Here is a 15,884-nt window from a genome sequence, read left to right as displayed (position 1 = left end):
GTATATTTTCGCATTGCAGATGCCTAGGAGATGTTGCTGTCTTGCTAAGGGCCAGTTTCCAATTCCTCCTGTGTCGAGCTCCTCTGAATAGGTTGTGTCTGGCAAGGTGTGCTCTGTGAGTTGCTGTAGAATAATAGTCATGGCAGGTTGTTTTAATAAGATGGTTTGTAACAAGTGTGTAACATAAATTAGACTTGAACCTGGAAAAAGATCTTATAGAAGAGTTGTTTATATTGAAATAAAGTAAGTTAGTTGTATTATAATTGTAGTTTCATGTTGTTAGTGACGTCAACTCCTGACCCGGGATTGAGGTCGTCACAGGTTGGTATATCATATACAAATATACATTTCAAACCAAAATCACATCATATACCAATAAATATTTCACACAAGAACTGTTATATATGGATGAAACCATGTAAACTGGAAAAAGAACTCTACTTTTATGAATTGGGTACATAAAGAATTTTTTTTGTTATGTGACTCTTTACAAACATGGACCAAAAACACAAGTCGGTTTATAAACATTCTGAACAATCTTGTAAACTATTAAATATCTACACTACTCATTTCGTAAAACAAAAATATTTTAATTATGGATAATTTTCATCTATAACTAGGTAATTATATAGCTAAAGTACAACATATTCATCACCAAATAATGAATATCGCACACACCACAAAATCTCGAAAATTTAAAATTTATACTAGAATATGACCCGTGCCTCGCACGGATTTTCATCCTAGTTACATATTAACATGCCAAAAGATGGTGTTCTCATATAGTCCAGTATACAATTCACTCGTATGTGCAATCTGCATGTTTCATCATACCACGCGTTTAACCTTTACACAAGTCTAATTCAACTAATCGTCTAATATTACTTGAGCTTAGCCAAAAAAGAAGAATGCAGCTCGATGCCTCTCTCTATGAAAAATATGGAAGGATTCTAAAGCCAACTATGTTCCCTCTCAAAGTCTCAATCATGGATTGAACAGCTTCCTAAAAGGACCATCCTTTCGGTCTTTCGCAGCCTCGGTCAAAGCAAGAAACCTCTTAAATCCTGTGGTAGCCGCACCTCTTCCCAGTGCAGCTGCTCTTGTCAAGACATCCTCTCTCGAAGCTGTTGCTATAATTCCAGAAGAAGTTGAAGCAATCGAGGCAGGAGGTGAAGGATGACTGGTGACAGCCGGAACGATTGATGTAGTGGCAAGAGCTGGAGGTTGGGTAAGTACAGGTCCGCGTTTGTTAATATCATCTAGTATATTTTGCTGATCAGCCTTTTTCAGACCCTGCAGGGGTGATATTTACAACAAAAAACAAATCATGAAAACAGGTCTACACACACACACACACTTGACACCAAGTCAAAGTGTTTCAAGTTCAATTTGAAATTTCAGAATTTAGAAAGCCATAATGGAAGTAGGGCTGGCTTCTCTATTGTCGAATAAAGTTTAGTCAAGTGGTTCTCAAATATGTGGATGATTAACTTTTGTTGATACAACACAAAAAAAAAGGATCAGAAATGCCCTTCAGAAAACAGGGGATGAAAAGTATAGCAAAAACCATGGATACCTTAAGATCTAATATACGCTGAAACTCCAAAGGTGTACCCTCTGGTAGCAGTGCGCGATAGGTATCTGCCACGGAATCAACTGGAGACAGTATAACCTGTAAAGGCAAAGACAAATGAGCAAGTTACGTCACTTTCTCCAAGGAAGAGACTGAAATGTCTAAGCTGCACATACTGACCTTTAGCAATGCCTCTGCTTTGCTCATCTCGCGACTAATATATTTTGTATAACTAGCAGCTCCTGATGTCTGTCATAAGAGGATAACATGTAGTTATGAGCTACCCAAGTGAACACACATTAAAGGAAATGTATAATAAAAAACAAAAAAAACTGTCAAGAGGAGATAGCTAAACAATTTCATTAGGCAAAAATGATATGAACATCTATAGAAAAAAGAAACCATAATATATCTTGCAATTAAAACCCAAAGAACGTATGTACTCTGCCATTAAAATAAATAAATTTCCAGAATTGTAATTTTTTGGAAAATCCAAGTGAGATTACCCATTTCCTTAACATAGTATCATCATTATGGTACCTACACTTTTCTATATTGAGCATGAATTCACAATTTTCCACCTCCTATCCAATTTTAATCTCCTCTATCATCTCACCCTTCAACGCAAACTTCTTCCCTTTACTCTTGCGGACTAAGTTGGACCTCGGCTTCCCAATCATCCATCAAAATGAAGATGGATCATTCTCAATTAGACAATTACTGAACTTCTAATACTTATCATTTGTCACCTACTACTAAACCCAAAGTTGGAACACTTAATGAAACGCAGTACTCCTTTTAGTTCTTAACAAAACAGTTTTGGGTGGTTGATTTCGTATAAGATTCTTTCGAAGATGGCACTATAGATTTCATGATAACAATATTAGATTCTTTGGTCCCCCTTGGCCACTTTTCCCAATATATCGTCCTAAATGTCCAATAAAAACTGTTTAATACATATTCTAGTCCCTAAATGCATAATACTTCAGGGTTCCGTTCTAGCCCCAACCCCAAGTGTATGTACTTATAGTCTTAGAGGTTCTTTTCTCTGTGTTCTCACCCCTAAACACAAAGACCAGCTTGTGAAAAAGCAATTGTATTTTTTCACTGTTCTTTCTGCTAAAAGTTCATGCGCTACTTTCAGTTATTTAGGGTGAAAATTCAGAGTCAACTCATCTGTCATGATCAGGGATGACCATGAAGATTTAAGACACCGCCTTGAACTCTAAAAAGTAAACATGCGAGCTTACCAAGTATATTTAGATCTGGAAGAAACTACAAAATATCATAAAGTTGAGCAATGTATCTGCACGGTTATGATATTCCCAATTTTATACATACAAAGTCGGGATATATTATACTCAGAATAACTGAACCTGGAAGATCACATCATTTTCAGAGACATATAATTCTGTATATGCTATCTCACCTGTCTCGCAAGGGAAGGAATATCTAGAAGAATGGTCTTCACAGCCTGTGTATCTAACAACATCTGCAAAAAACAAAGAATAATTTTAGACAATACGTGGAGTTCAACAGATCCTTGTTGTCAAACTACCATAACTAGCATAGCACTAACTAACAATGCGGATAAATAATCATTTCACGAAATCAAAAATATAAACAGCTAGCTGATGTCTCTGTAAAATTTTAGTGAACTTGATCAAAACCTGCTGCGCTCCAGTTTCTGATATTTGTTTGCACTTAAATATATTCTGGTAAAAGTGTGGACCAAGACAAGATGCAAGCTGCAATATTAATGAAAAAATTAGTACACTGACTAAACAACCCCCCCCCCCAAGGAATGGATGATAACGTATAGGATTTTTGAGTTGGTATTTTTTTTAAAAAAAATATTGGCTTTCAACACAATTATCTAACAAGATACAAATTCTATGAAAACTGAAAAGCAATATGTGAAAACATTATATAAAAATCACATGAAATTTCACAATCACCTTGTCCAGGAAAAACTGGAAATAAATGGGAGAAAGTAGGCTTCCGAGTGCAGGAATGCTACTTAAAAGGATCAAATTTATTCCATTTACATACCTGAATTAAAATGAATAAACTTATTTAGTTATTCAACTATGTCATTAATCTGATCTGATTCAGTGATCAACACTGCAACTTACTCTGATTGGTCACCAACACTTTCAAGTGTCGCCCATGGCACACGCGTCATTGCTACCATTTCATTGTCAAATTTAGATTCGAGGCCATGTACTAATGTCACCAGAGCTTTTGTTATAACTGCTGAGAATTCATCCTTCACAAATGCATTATGCATGTCCTTTATTAAACTTGCAATAAACAGAAATATAACACAAAACAAAAGTAAGAAAGAGTTTAAACCTGCACATCCGACATATCCACGGCATCAGCCAATTGAGAATCAATTATTTTGGCTACATTCTCAGCCAACTCTCCAGCCTGAGAAAAAATAGTAAATTTTACTAACTATAGTGGATATATTGTATCAAAATCTTGGATAATTGCGCAGAGCTAGCACCAAAATTATATCTAGCTGCCAAGAAGTCACCGCCTGCTGAGTAAAATTTATGCGTCATATGAATATTAGTAGAATGTCAAGCAGTAGTACCTCAATACAAAATAATTTTACTTCAATGCAAGTTTTAGTTTTAAGTTATTATCTCTTATTTTTAGTATTAAAATATTTTTGGCTTAAGATGTTTGAAGTAATTGTCGATAATGATTCACCACTACAATTTCTCAAATGAAAAGGAATGAAATTGAATCCATCTCAATTACAAGTCTACGGCATATATACGAATAACAAGACCGTCAACATTTCACTACTGATCAGTTGATATAAAATTATATCACTATTAGAACATATGCAAATTTATGAGGGTAATAAATTTTTTAAAAAAAATCTCTAAAATTAAAAACTTCCCTAATATCTTAACCGCAAACAACTCCTACATCAAATCAACACTCTTAGATTTCAAAGAACTTAGTTAAATCAAATACTTCTGCAACAAATTTGTTAAAAAATCTCAGTGACAAGAACATTAACTTACATTTTTTTATTGGAAAAATAATAAAATGATAATAGCCTGCAGTTGAATAATTTGTCTCAAGTAATTATAAAAATAAAATTGATCTTCCGCTTAATCAGTACAGATGGGACAGGTTGTTTAGGGAATACATGGGACAGGTTGTGTAGGGAATACATGTCTGTGCTTCGAAAATCTGGGTGACAGTTTACTGCCACAATTTCATTGCGCACTCTTAAGTCTTAAGCATAGCTCGTGTCACTAAATTAATGAAAACTTCAAACTTCTACATTTATAAAATTAGGTTTCTGTATGTATCCAAAACAAGGCTCTTTTTGGGGAAAACTTTTGAGTAATAAGATCCATATGGTATACGGATGCACAGGTCTTTCGTAATAATGACAAGGCTGAACAGATAAAATCAACAGCCCTCCACCACTCATCGGAGCTAGCCTAAATATTTTAAAAACAACAAATTTTCTCTTCATTTTAGCAAACAATACCAATTATTTCTCAAACTTAAAGGTGGTAAAATTTTTAAGTTTATTCTTGATTTTATCTGGACATGTAGTAGCTTCAAACACTTGAGCATTATTTATAGATAGAACTGATTAGTATCACTTTCACTTGGTAGAGTTTAGCTAAAACACATAATAGGAGTTCTCAGCGTTGACCTCTGTGGCCAAATTACTAGTTCCAAGTTTCAATTAGGAACTAAACAGTAATCACTGTGAGAGATATAATACAGTAGAATTGAAATTAAACAAAAATCACTAATACTATAATAAATGTAACATTAATGCTTAGCACAGAACAACACAGAGTGTAGCATGCAAAAATTAGTGCCTAACCAAAATCTTAGTACCTTACATCTGTGAAAATAGAAACTAACTCAACAACAGTGCGGAAATCAAAAGAAGAAACCAGTCTCTATTATATAGTTACATGCATGAAATTGAACTGACCGTTTTGTGACAATATTCAGCCGTATTTACGATATAACATATGACCCTTTCGTCCTTATCAGATGTCTGCAAGGAATACTTAATTAAAAATTTAGAAGCATCAATAGATGTAAAGTAAACATATCAGAAATATTATGCAAGATGTGACAGCCAGAAGGGTTGTTCATACCTTAATCTGACCATCCATGCCCGTTGCAGCAGCAACTATTCCTGTACCACCTTTAGGCAATCGTGTAAACAGTTTCGTAGCATATGATTTGAGAATTCTTTGAAACACCTAATTAAAATGCCCGGAAGATATTATAATTTTACCATATGCACTATATTGGCTTACATACATTCGAACCTAAAATGATAAAGGACCTTCAAATCTTTAATATCCAATACCTTAATGGTCTCAGCAGAAGCCAATATCATGCTAAATTTTTTCACATCTTAGTATTGGAAAACTTTAAAAAAAACTGCTACTTTTCATGCTTAACTTTCCTAATCTTAATGTAATTATGAACCCTTCTATAGTCACATCAGTTGACCATGTGTTTATTTGGTCAAAAATTTATACAATCTGGTAGTTATTCTCACAGTTGAATATATCTGAGAATAGAAACACAAGACAGTAAGACACAACTAATTAATTACATGGTAATCTGTTATTAATAACAATAACATGCAACTACCATGTTCCATTCACTTTTCTGAGTGCAAGTTAGCCAAACAAAAGCAAAAAATAAGTTTCTAGTCACACCTTGAACAAATTGAGTAAAGTCTGGCTCTTTGTTAAAGCACTGCATCTTTTTAAGCTTCTCCTGATAATCAAAAAGACCTTCATAAAGTAGCAAACAGAGAGTAAGTTGACGTACGATCTTAGGATTACAATAGGCAACCCAATTGAAAACTAAATATTTAATTATGGCAACTTGAAAAAATTCAAATTTCAAGGCACAATACTGGAAGAAAAAACCAGTTGAATGGAACACCGAAAGAAATTGTTCAGCTGGGTTATCAAGAAAACATGTGAGTGGAAAATATTGGGTATGTTTTCTTTGATTTAGGTTCTCAAAAACCTAGAAGCATTTTATTTATCTATCCTCTTGAAATATCACCACAAGAAGTCCTAAAAATGAAACTCATTTTCATAGATAGTTTCTTTATCAAGTAGAATAGAATACACACCAACAAAAGGGATCTAGAATCTATAAGATATTTTTATATAGTTACTCGGAATTGACCACTCCAGAAAAATGGAAGTATATATTACTATGTCAATGCAGCCTTTAAAAGTAAAAGCCTTGGGTTAAAGTGGAAGAAAATGTGAGTTCCTGCGAAAAACTCTATAAAAACACATTATTGACTCAAAAATACAATGAAGCTTCGAGCCAAATAGGAATTTTAGTAGTTATTGACAAACATTTACTTGCAAATCCTAACTACATGATTGGGAAAAGATAAATGTCCCGGTAACAAGTATATATCTACCTGCATGCTACTGGACAGTATATTAGTCTGACTTCCCTCCTCAATTTCCCAGGTTTCATCCTGTTGCGATAAAAAGAACATAAATTATAGCTAATCCAAATTAAGATCAACTAATAGAACATTTGATATGGTTAATCAAAAGCACCTGAACAAGTTTCTCTAGATGCTCCATAAGAGTCTTCTCTTCCAATTCTACATATACCGTCATGTGTGGTTCAAAGCAAGATGAAATGATGCCTTGAAAATTGAACTGCAATACAAATATACCACAATAGAGTGCTCAGCGTCAATAATACAGTAGCTATGGAAAGAGACTTAGCCCGAGTGTCAAAAGGGAGAAAAAGCATAGCTGGACGATTGTTTTACCATACAGCTGTAGTACTAATAAGCATCATAGGGTGAGGAACTTCCTAACAACTCAAAGGAAAAAAGGTTACGACATGTCCGAACTATGGAACACCTACCCCGGTCCTTATATCAAGATGACAAATTCATCAGGGAAAGAAAATATTTTATTAAAGCATAAACTCATCCTAGAAGTTTAGAGTACATAATCCGGGAACAGGGCACCCTACTTTGAAGATAATTACTACCATTTGTAGTATTGTAAAGGAGAAATTATTTTCCTGTATGGCTTTCAGGAATTGGGTTCGAAATGACCCTACTTTGCTACTTTTACTTTAGCATTAGTCCCACTAGCAGTTTGTTTTCTACTAGTTTCTGTTTAGAGACTAGGTTTGTTAGTTTCTTTGGCATCTGTTGCCTTTGTGTCAAGTTGACTATCTTGTGATGTTTAATTGGGGTATGCCCCTCATATTTTTGTAGTTCCTTTTTTTTGGTATAAATGTATTACTTGGCAAAAAAAAACTTTCCAAACGCCTCATTACTCACTAGATAAGGGGTCCAAGTGAAGCAAGGCACTTCCTTGCTCAAAATTTCTCCCTACAAGCATATAGGTGCTTTGAATCATTATTGTATATTTCATTCTTGAGAATGTACCATCTTATTTCGGTATCTCTACAATTCAGTGGAGTTTACTTACAACTTATCCTAGTTTGGTATCTCTACAATTCAGTGGAGTTTACTTACAACTTATCCTAGTTGAACACTCATATCTATTTTCATCCTAGCTGTCTATGCGCCTCTAGACAGTGCTCTTCTTATACTCCAATGATGACTACAGTTGTGATAAAAAAGATGCAAGGTTTCAAAGCTTACTGTGACCTCATTCATCTTAGATAATTATAAATATATAAACCCCTGTACACAAACGTCCTTCTGTAATCAATAAAAATCAGTAACATAAGGTGTGAACTGCATCTAGCCCCTTTTAGGAGCTTTTACATAATTCATATCAGTTTAGTGTAATAGTATTTGCAAAATAGATAGAACTACGGCTCACATAATAATTGTGTCATCCCATATTAGCAATCGAAAGATAGCGATTAATATCTTTTTACCTTCAATTAGTTGAATTTATTTTAAAATATAAAAATGTTGAGGATATCCGTATCCGATATCACCTACTTACAGTCAACACTTTGAATTATAATATTATGCATCAATAACTAGCATTATCGTAAGGATGACTTCAGAAAACAAAAACTTACCCCAGCTCCAGGCACTGACAAATCTTTCTGCCCATCTTTTTCCTGACAATATAACACCAAGAGCATTTATTTATATGACTACACAAAAATACGTGAGGAAATTTGTTTCTGCACAAAGAACCGAAGGGACAGAGGACTAGCATCATGAGTAAAGCAATCAACCAATAATAAACACGTCATTCGCGCTTACATCATGACTAGCAAGCTTCTTCTCATACTTCTTTCGAATATCTAACACAGTTTGAGTAGTATTTTCTCCGCTATCTGTCTCCCCGTTGTCACTCCCAATATCTTTACTTTGGCTGCCACCACCAAATTTGTCTGCTAATTCATCCTCAAATTCTTTGGTCCGTTGTAGTGCCTTTAAATTTATATCAGATATAAAATTTCAGTCAGCTTGAGAAATAGCATACAGATGAGGGAATGTCGAGGAGACAAAGGATAAGCAAATTGTCAGTCTTAAACAATCTTGCAAAAATGAACACACAACTGAAACTATTTGTGTCCATATGCATTTACAGAAAGATTAACTATTAACGAATCAAACGGAAACATCAAGTGCCCCGACTAAGTTGCCACAAAAAAAACAAAAGAACGAAACATACTTGGCAAGGAATAGAACTTACAAGCAATAAATTTCCAACATCAGGCTTTTCTTTCATATTACTTAAGATGTCTTCGAGCTGTGCCCTGATAATAACCAACACAAAGTCAATTGTCTAGTAAATTATTTTACACAAATAAATAGCATAACTGGAACCAGTCCAGGTTTGGTACTAGTGTCCTCATAGTACTTGACACAGAAACACGGATTTCTACGTTACTATAATAAACTCATGCAAGCAAGCACCTGACATGCATATTGTTAAGTGCAGAACATTATGACAAACAAACATGACTATATTTGTTTATAAATTATAAGTATAGATAAAGGTATGTAAGAGAAATAGGTACTTGACTGACCTTGTCAACTTGCAGAACTGAATACAGAGCAAATACTCGACGTGCCATGAAGGAGGAAAGATTTTCCATATCTCCTCGTTTGTTCTTAACCGACGTTTAATCCAAGCATATCTTCGTTCAGTTTTATCCAACTTGGCTAATTCTATATATTGTAGTTTTGATCAATTTCAGAAGGAATTTCACCACAGAACGATTTGTAGTTGGTAGAATTATATAACAATCACATATTTATATGGACTAACCAGCTCCTTCAAAGATCTGCCGATATGAAGTAAGCTCGCGGCTACAAAAGTTCTTAACCAAATCTTCTCTTACTGATGGCTCCAGAGCATCAACAACCAAACAAGCATCTGATAACTGCTGCAACAGATTAGTTTCTTCAGTTTCTTTTCCTGTGCCTAAGCTGCAAAGTAACAGAAAATAAGACAACTAAAATACAGGAGACAGGCAACATGAGATTCTCATAGGGACCAATTGGAGACCTATTAAGTGACAAAAGCTACAAAAAATGGCTAGTCAATTTTAAAACAAATGTAAAAGTAAACTGTAGTGAGATATAAATCTGGAGTCCTGATTCAAACATTCAGAAGCCAGGACTCATCCTAATAACTTCCGAACCATCTAGTAATTCAATTGTATAATAAATCTGTGCAAGATAGTGTTAACATTTTTTGTTGCGGTAATATGTTCAAAAGCAGGCCTCTTCGACAAAGCATAATGACCCGTGCTTCTTTTGTAATTTAAAAAAAAAATAGAGTCCGAAGAAATGCAGGTTAAATTGACTACAAACATTTATGAAATTTCATGAAAATAGTAGTTGTCACGGACGTTGATACAGAAGAATAAGCACTTGATTTTGTATGAGAAAAATATATAAAAACAAAAAATGCAGAGAATTAGAAGATGCTTGAACCATTTACACTATATTTCCTTTGTTACTCATCTACTTAAGTTTCTCTTCAACACAATCATGGTAGCTAAATATTGGCAATTCCAGTCAAAGCTAAAATTTTAAACTTATTAAGAGCTCCAATTATATATGTACTTAATACACGTTCACTTAATGTTTTAACAGATTTCTGCTACAGATAGAAGGAAAGGGAGAGGAGGGGGGGGATGAAGAAGTAGGTCTTTAAGTCTTCATAAATGCACGTAGTTCGAGATAAAAATAAAAGAACTATTAAAGTACTTCAAATCCGATATATTTTTGAATTGGTTGTAAATAACATATTCAGCAATATCCAGAAAAGTACAAACCTTGAAAAATCAGAGGACACGTGTGATTTCAGAATTTGTTTGATGTTCTTCAATTTCTCCCTGAGCTCTGTGATCTTTGGTATATCTCGATAGGCTTCAAAATGACTACATAACTGGTTAACAGCCTGGAACATGAGAAGGACAACATCAATTAAACATCGTTGCAAAAAATAACCAATAAAACTCGCATTGAACATCAATTGTTATAGATTTTGCAAATTAGGAGACTTCTTTTAGTTCTCATTTGCCCTTTCTTTCTTCTCATCCTTTTCTTCGTATTGTCTTCTTACATGTGGTCTTTCAATTGATCAAAGTGTCCACATTTCACTAAAAGAATCTGACAAGTGTCCAAGACTACCGGCTTAAAAATTGAACATTCAAAGTAACACATGATACCTTGTTTGTAATCTCTTGTACATTGCTCACTTCCCATAAAATATGAGCCAAACAATGTTATGTCCGCTTATTAAGTGTACCAAATGTATGCACCTAATATAATGCAATGACCCCAATTAAAAGCAGAAACTCTCAATCAAATACTTCTAATCGCAGAGCTCTAATACATTGAAGATGGTAAATGGCAAGACGTAACAGTAATATAGGTAGTTCTGCACACTTCCGGGGCCGGAATTCATGGTGTCTTGACTCTTGAGCATCTCTCAAGTCCCACATGACTCTAAATAGGTAGATTACCAACTACTAAAGGCCCCTTGGCAGCTACAACTTAGCAACAGATGATATGGTCAGCTGATCCTCTATAATTTGTGCTTATATAACACTATGGCCCTTTAATTCAAGACGTCCTTTTGTCTGACCAACTCTGTCAGTGCTGTTCATATATAATGTAACTTCTATAAAGGACCCTCATAAATACAGGTTCCCCCTAAACACGTTACTAATTTATCTACTTCATGCGTCTCCATATTTTTAACTGATACAATTAAAAAAAATGGTTTCTAGGCTGCCCTCAGTACAAATCAACAAGGACCTCAGAAACTGTTGCTTAACAAGTGCTGACAGCATTCATTAAACTTTCATAAGATGAATAAAAACTGCTTAAGAGGAAAAGACAAAAGTTGCATTCATTTACAATTGAAAATATCGCCAGTGGTACTATAATGCACCCAAAAAATCAGCCCACTTTTTTCATATATTCCATACTGTACATTATAATTAAAAAAAAACAACAGAAATGAAGTTTCTAGAGAAAAAGAAAAACATATTAAATCTGAAACTGAAGATTGCATACCTCAAGTTGTGCAGCTGCCTCTTTATATTGGCGTTTTGAAGCCATTACTTGAAGTTTTTCAACTGCTGAGACTGCAATTGGACATGGCGCCAAAAACATTATATGTATGATATATTAAACCAGTACACACAAATCAAAATTTAAAAAAAAAAACCTCTCAAAATCGTTAGATAAAAACCTAAAACATTACAAATTCTGAAAATAGATAATGTGGTGGAAACCACAATAGCATAGATCATACTTTCAGCTCAAATCAACTCAAACTCTAGTGATCTATCTAAGTCAAATCATCTAATGGAATATAGGAAATCAGGACTCTCATTCTATAATTCAATAATATGGTGGAAATAATACTACTATATTTAAAGATTTTGGCTTTAAAATATTTCTGATTACTTGAAGTCCAAACAATTTACCTATTACATTTATAACATTCCAAACTATGCAAACTTCAACGAATTTGATCAAAATCCTAAGGTTAGTAAAGATATCCTAGATATAATCAGTATATTTAAGGGAGTTATTGTGGTCTCGTCGTCGGGGTAAAATAGTCATTTCAGAAGTAGTATTATTAGGGAAAGAGACTAAGGTTCAATTCCTTACAAATACAATCATTACCCCAATTTTACTGTTAAAGGAATATGACTGGTCGTCAGAAATATGTGCATTCCATGGTTGTCACGTCGATGAGTCGAAGCGAGTCGACGGAGACTAGTCGACAAAAAAATAATATATTATTATAAATTAAAAATACAATATACATATATATATACACACAAATGTATATATATTATGTATTTTAGATTTTAAGTTCTAGGTTTTAAGTTACAACTCATTCTACAATGTTTTATTTCAGATTGTAAAGAATTAAGAATCCAACACTTGGAGAGAATGATGAAAAAGCTAGAAGATCTAACAAATGATAACAAAGAAAAGTACTTGCAATCATCTAACGATTTAATACAACAAAGAAAAGTACTTGCAATCATGTGAAATATGTAACAATTATTCAATAACAATTGTCTGATACAACTGTGATGTGATGTGGTAGTGTAGCATGTAAAAAAAATTATGCAGAAAAAATATATACACTGAGCAGCTCGATTAGTCGACTAGTCGACCGGGCGACCGAAATATCGACATTCAGCTAGTCGACATGTTGAGTCGACCTCCAATCACCGCTTAGTCGACTAGTCGCGACTAGTCGACCGACATGACAACCATGGTGCATTCCACGGATTAATATGGACAATTAGACTAGAAGTCCATTGGTGGTCAAAATTACAGTCCCCAAGGCGCTGGGGAATATTAATATTGTTTGTCTGGAAACTTCCTTAGGGTCCTATAGATAATTGTACAAAAAACTATGACTTGTCAGGCTACAGATTTGTTTAAAACACAGTTTCTATATGTTTAACATTCCTGTATAAAATCCTGCATCACAAACATGTCTGCATTAGCAGTAATACATATTTGACAGTGGACTCCGCAGAAGAACTCTGCATCACAACAGTATCTGCATTAGGTAATACATATTTCGCAGCTGACTCCGCAGCAAAAATAGCTTCAGAAAGCAAATTCAAAACATCTAAGATATTTCCGAAAGCTGTATCCTGGTGGATACCACTCTACTTCTGTTAAAAAGAGGTCGAAAATTTTGAACCTTAGTGGAGGTAGGGTGGGTGAGTATTTAAATTTTGGTACCCAAAATAGGCACATAGATAATTTCCGACTTCAAATATATAGGTTCTGTCATTTTCATTAAGTAAATCCGTCCAGCCAAAGCTTCAATCCTTCAACACTAATTAAGCTAAGCGACTGGATTGGTACTCCAAGACATACTAGGATAAGTATTTACAAATTTAACTAACATAACAATTCAGCTATCAATAACACACCATAACATATCTGATAAAAAATATACTTCTCTCTGTTCTTCCCCTAAATAGTGTGACAAGTGAAGATACAAGACAAAGAAAATAAAAAAAACAAGCATAAAAATGAGGAAGAACTATAGCAGCATGTAATTAAAACATTAAATATTTGGATTCTATCAATCTTGTTTGTATATGTTTGTGCTTGCTTTCCAAGTGAAACAGAATGATTTTTATTTTGTCTTCTTATAAGTAAACTATCGAATGTATAAATAAAAAATAATATAGAAAATATTACAGACAAGATTAGTTTACAAAGGGAAGAAAAGGATCACCTAGCATTGTAAGACGATGAAGTGCAGTGATTGTTGTAGTTATATGTTTCTTTGCAAAATCCAATTTCTTAATGTCGCGACATATCTCCTGTACCATAGTTTCGCTTTGCTCGGCTTTAGTTTTTATTTCATGAATCTTGTACATTAGTTCCTGCAAATATAATCATCTGACCAATATAAGCTAAAAACGACAACCACACTAAAAATCAAGAGCCCTGAATTTTTGAAGCACAATGACTGACACATTTTTAAGAACTACTTATGCAACAAGCTAAAGTAAGAAACCGTAGGACAGACCTTCACAGCACCTGTAGCAGCAGCAAGATCTTCCTTGGCTTTTGTTCCCGAATTACTCTGAAAATATAATAGTTCAGCAATAGCATGTACCACAATTACTAAAACTGCTTAGCAACTTATACGAGCAGATAGAACTGAGTTAGTAAATATACTAGGTAAAATTGTATTAGTTATCAACACTTCTCACATACAACAAGAAGCTGATTTTATCATAACCTTAAAGCATTAGCCTAGGTCAAAATTTGGGACAATATACACTGAAATCATTTCGAATTAGACATAATTGTATATTATCATTTCTGAAAATGTATAGAGTCAATCATCAATCATAAATCTAAACAAGCTAATCGTACAATCTCGCAAAATTGTTTCCAAACTTCACATTTCTCCAATTACAAAGGCATTACTCTTGAAACAACGATACAAATAGTTGTTCTAATTCAAATTATAAAACAGAAATTAGAATGCGCAATAAATAAATCAACGAGAGGGAGAAAATAGAGTTGATAGTTGACAAGAGGTGGAAACCTGTTGGCGAACAGCTGCCAAAATTCCGGCATCAACGCGGCGAATCTCATTATGAATTTTTTGCATCAAAGGTTCGACTCCGGATAATGATGCCTCTGGTAAACAAACTCGAATTATTAAAAAAAAAACTAAAAAAGTGATTCACATATTGGAATATATAAGCAAATACTACTAAAATGATGTTGTGATCTGAGTGAGTGACTGACCAGTGGGGAACATCTGGTTGATATAATCCAAAGCATTAGACTTCTCCATTGCTGAATCAATCGCTGAATGAAAATTGAGTTGAGTGTTTAAAATTTACAAAATATAAATAAATTTCATCAAAGTGAAACTCACATATTATGTTTATAGATCCGAATTAAAGGTCGGCGCGAAAAGCAGAGTTGATCTTGCGCGATGTATCAGAGCACAAAACCACAACAACGATACATAGATGTTTGTTGTACTAGTTGATTTCAGTATATGGATTACAAGATTTGGATTAGTAGTGGATTCTAATTAATATCTCAGACAACGGTGCAGCTCTGGGAAGGGAAATTGCGGGCTACTTATATTTAAGTAAATATATTATTTATCTTAAAATTATTGTTATTATTCTTAATTGATGGAAAAAAAATATAAAACTGATATTAATACCAATTTCTGGGGGGTTTATTATGGATCGTTTATATATCTACACAACCCTAAAGAGGGAAGGCGAGGGATTCTGCATACATTTTCGTATTAATTAATAT

The 15,884-nt window shown here is 34.0% G+C and overlaps 1 protein-coding gene across 2 annotated transcripts; it reads right to left on the bottom strand.

Moving 5' to 3' along the window:
- Positions 1–685: 685 nt before the first annotated feature.
- LOC141671467 (vacuolar protein sorting-associated protein 53 A) lies at positions 686–15,682 on the bottom strand. Of its 2 annotated transcripts, none has more exons than XM_074477733.1 (25): positions 15,487–15,682; positions 15,354–15,416; positions 15,148–15,242; positions 14,620–14,676; positions 14,323–14,473; positions 12,114–12,184; positions 10,865–10,989; positions 9,850–10,010; positions 9,608–9,749; positions 9,271–9,334; positions 8,835–9,005; positions 8,645–8,686; positions 7,180–7,284; positions 7,035–7,094; positions 6,304–6,381; positions 5,728–5,835; positions 5,559–5,624; positions 3,929–4,006; positions 3,709–3,842; positions 3,532–3,625; positions 3,244–3,321; positions 3,003–3,065; positions 1,754–1,822; positions 1,577–1,672; positions 686–1,293 (listed from the first exon to the last, which is right to left on the bottom strand). In XM_074477733.1, exons 2-25 carry the CDS (start codon positions 15,400–15,402, stop codon positions 985–987), a joined length of 2,466 nt encoding a protein of 821 aa, XP_074333834.1. In that variant the 5' UTR covers positions 15,403–15,416; positions 15,487–15,682; the 3' UTR covers positions 686–984. The 2 variants fall into 2 exon arrangements, with proteins under 2 accessions (XP_074333834.1, XP_074333835.1); XM_074477734.1 differs by having other exon boundaries at positions 15,354–15,404.
- Positions 15,683–15,884: the final 202 nt, after the last annotated feature.

This window comes from Apium graveolens, chromosome 7, assembly GCF_009905375.1.
Source record: "Apium graveolens cultivar Ventura chromosome 7, ASM990537v1, whole genome shotgun sequence".
NCBI classification, from domain to species: domain Eukaryota; kingdom Viridiplantae; phylum Streptophyta; class Magnoliopsida; order Apiales; family Apiaceae; genus Apium; species Apium graveolens.
This window is presented reverse-complemented; position numbering and strand designations above follow the sequence as displayed.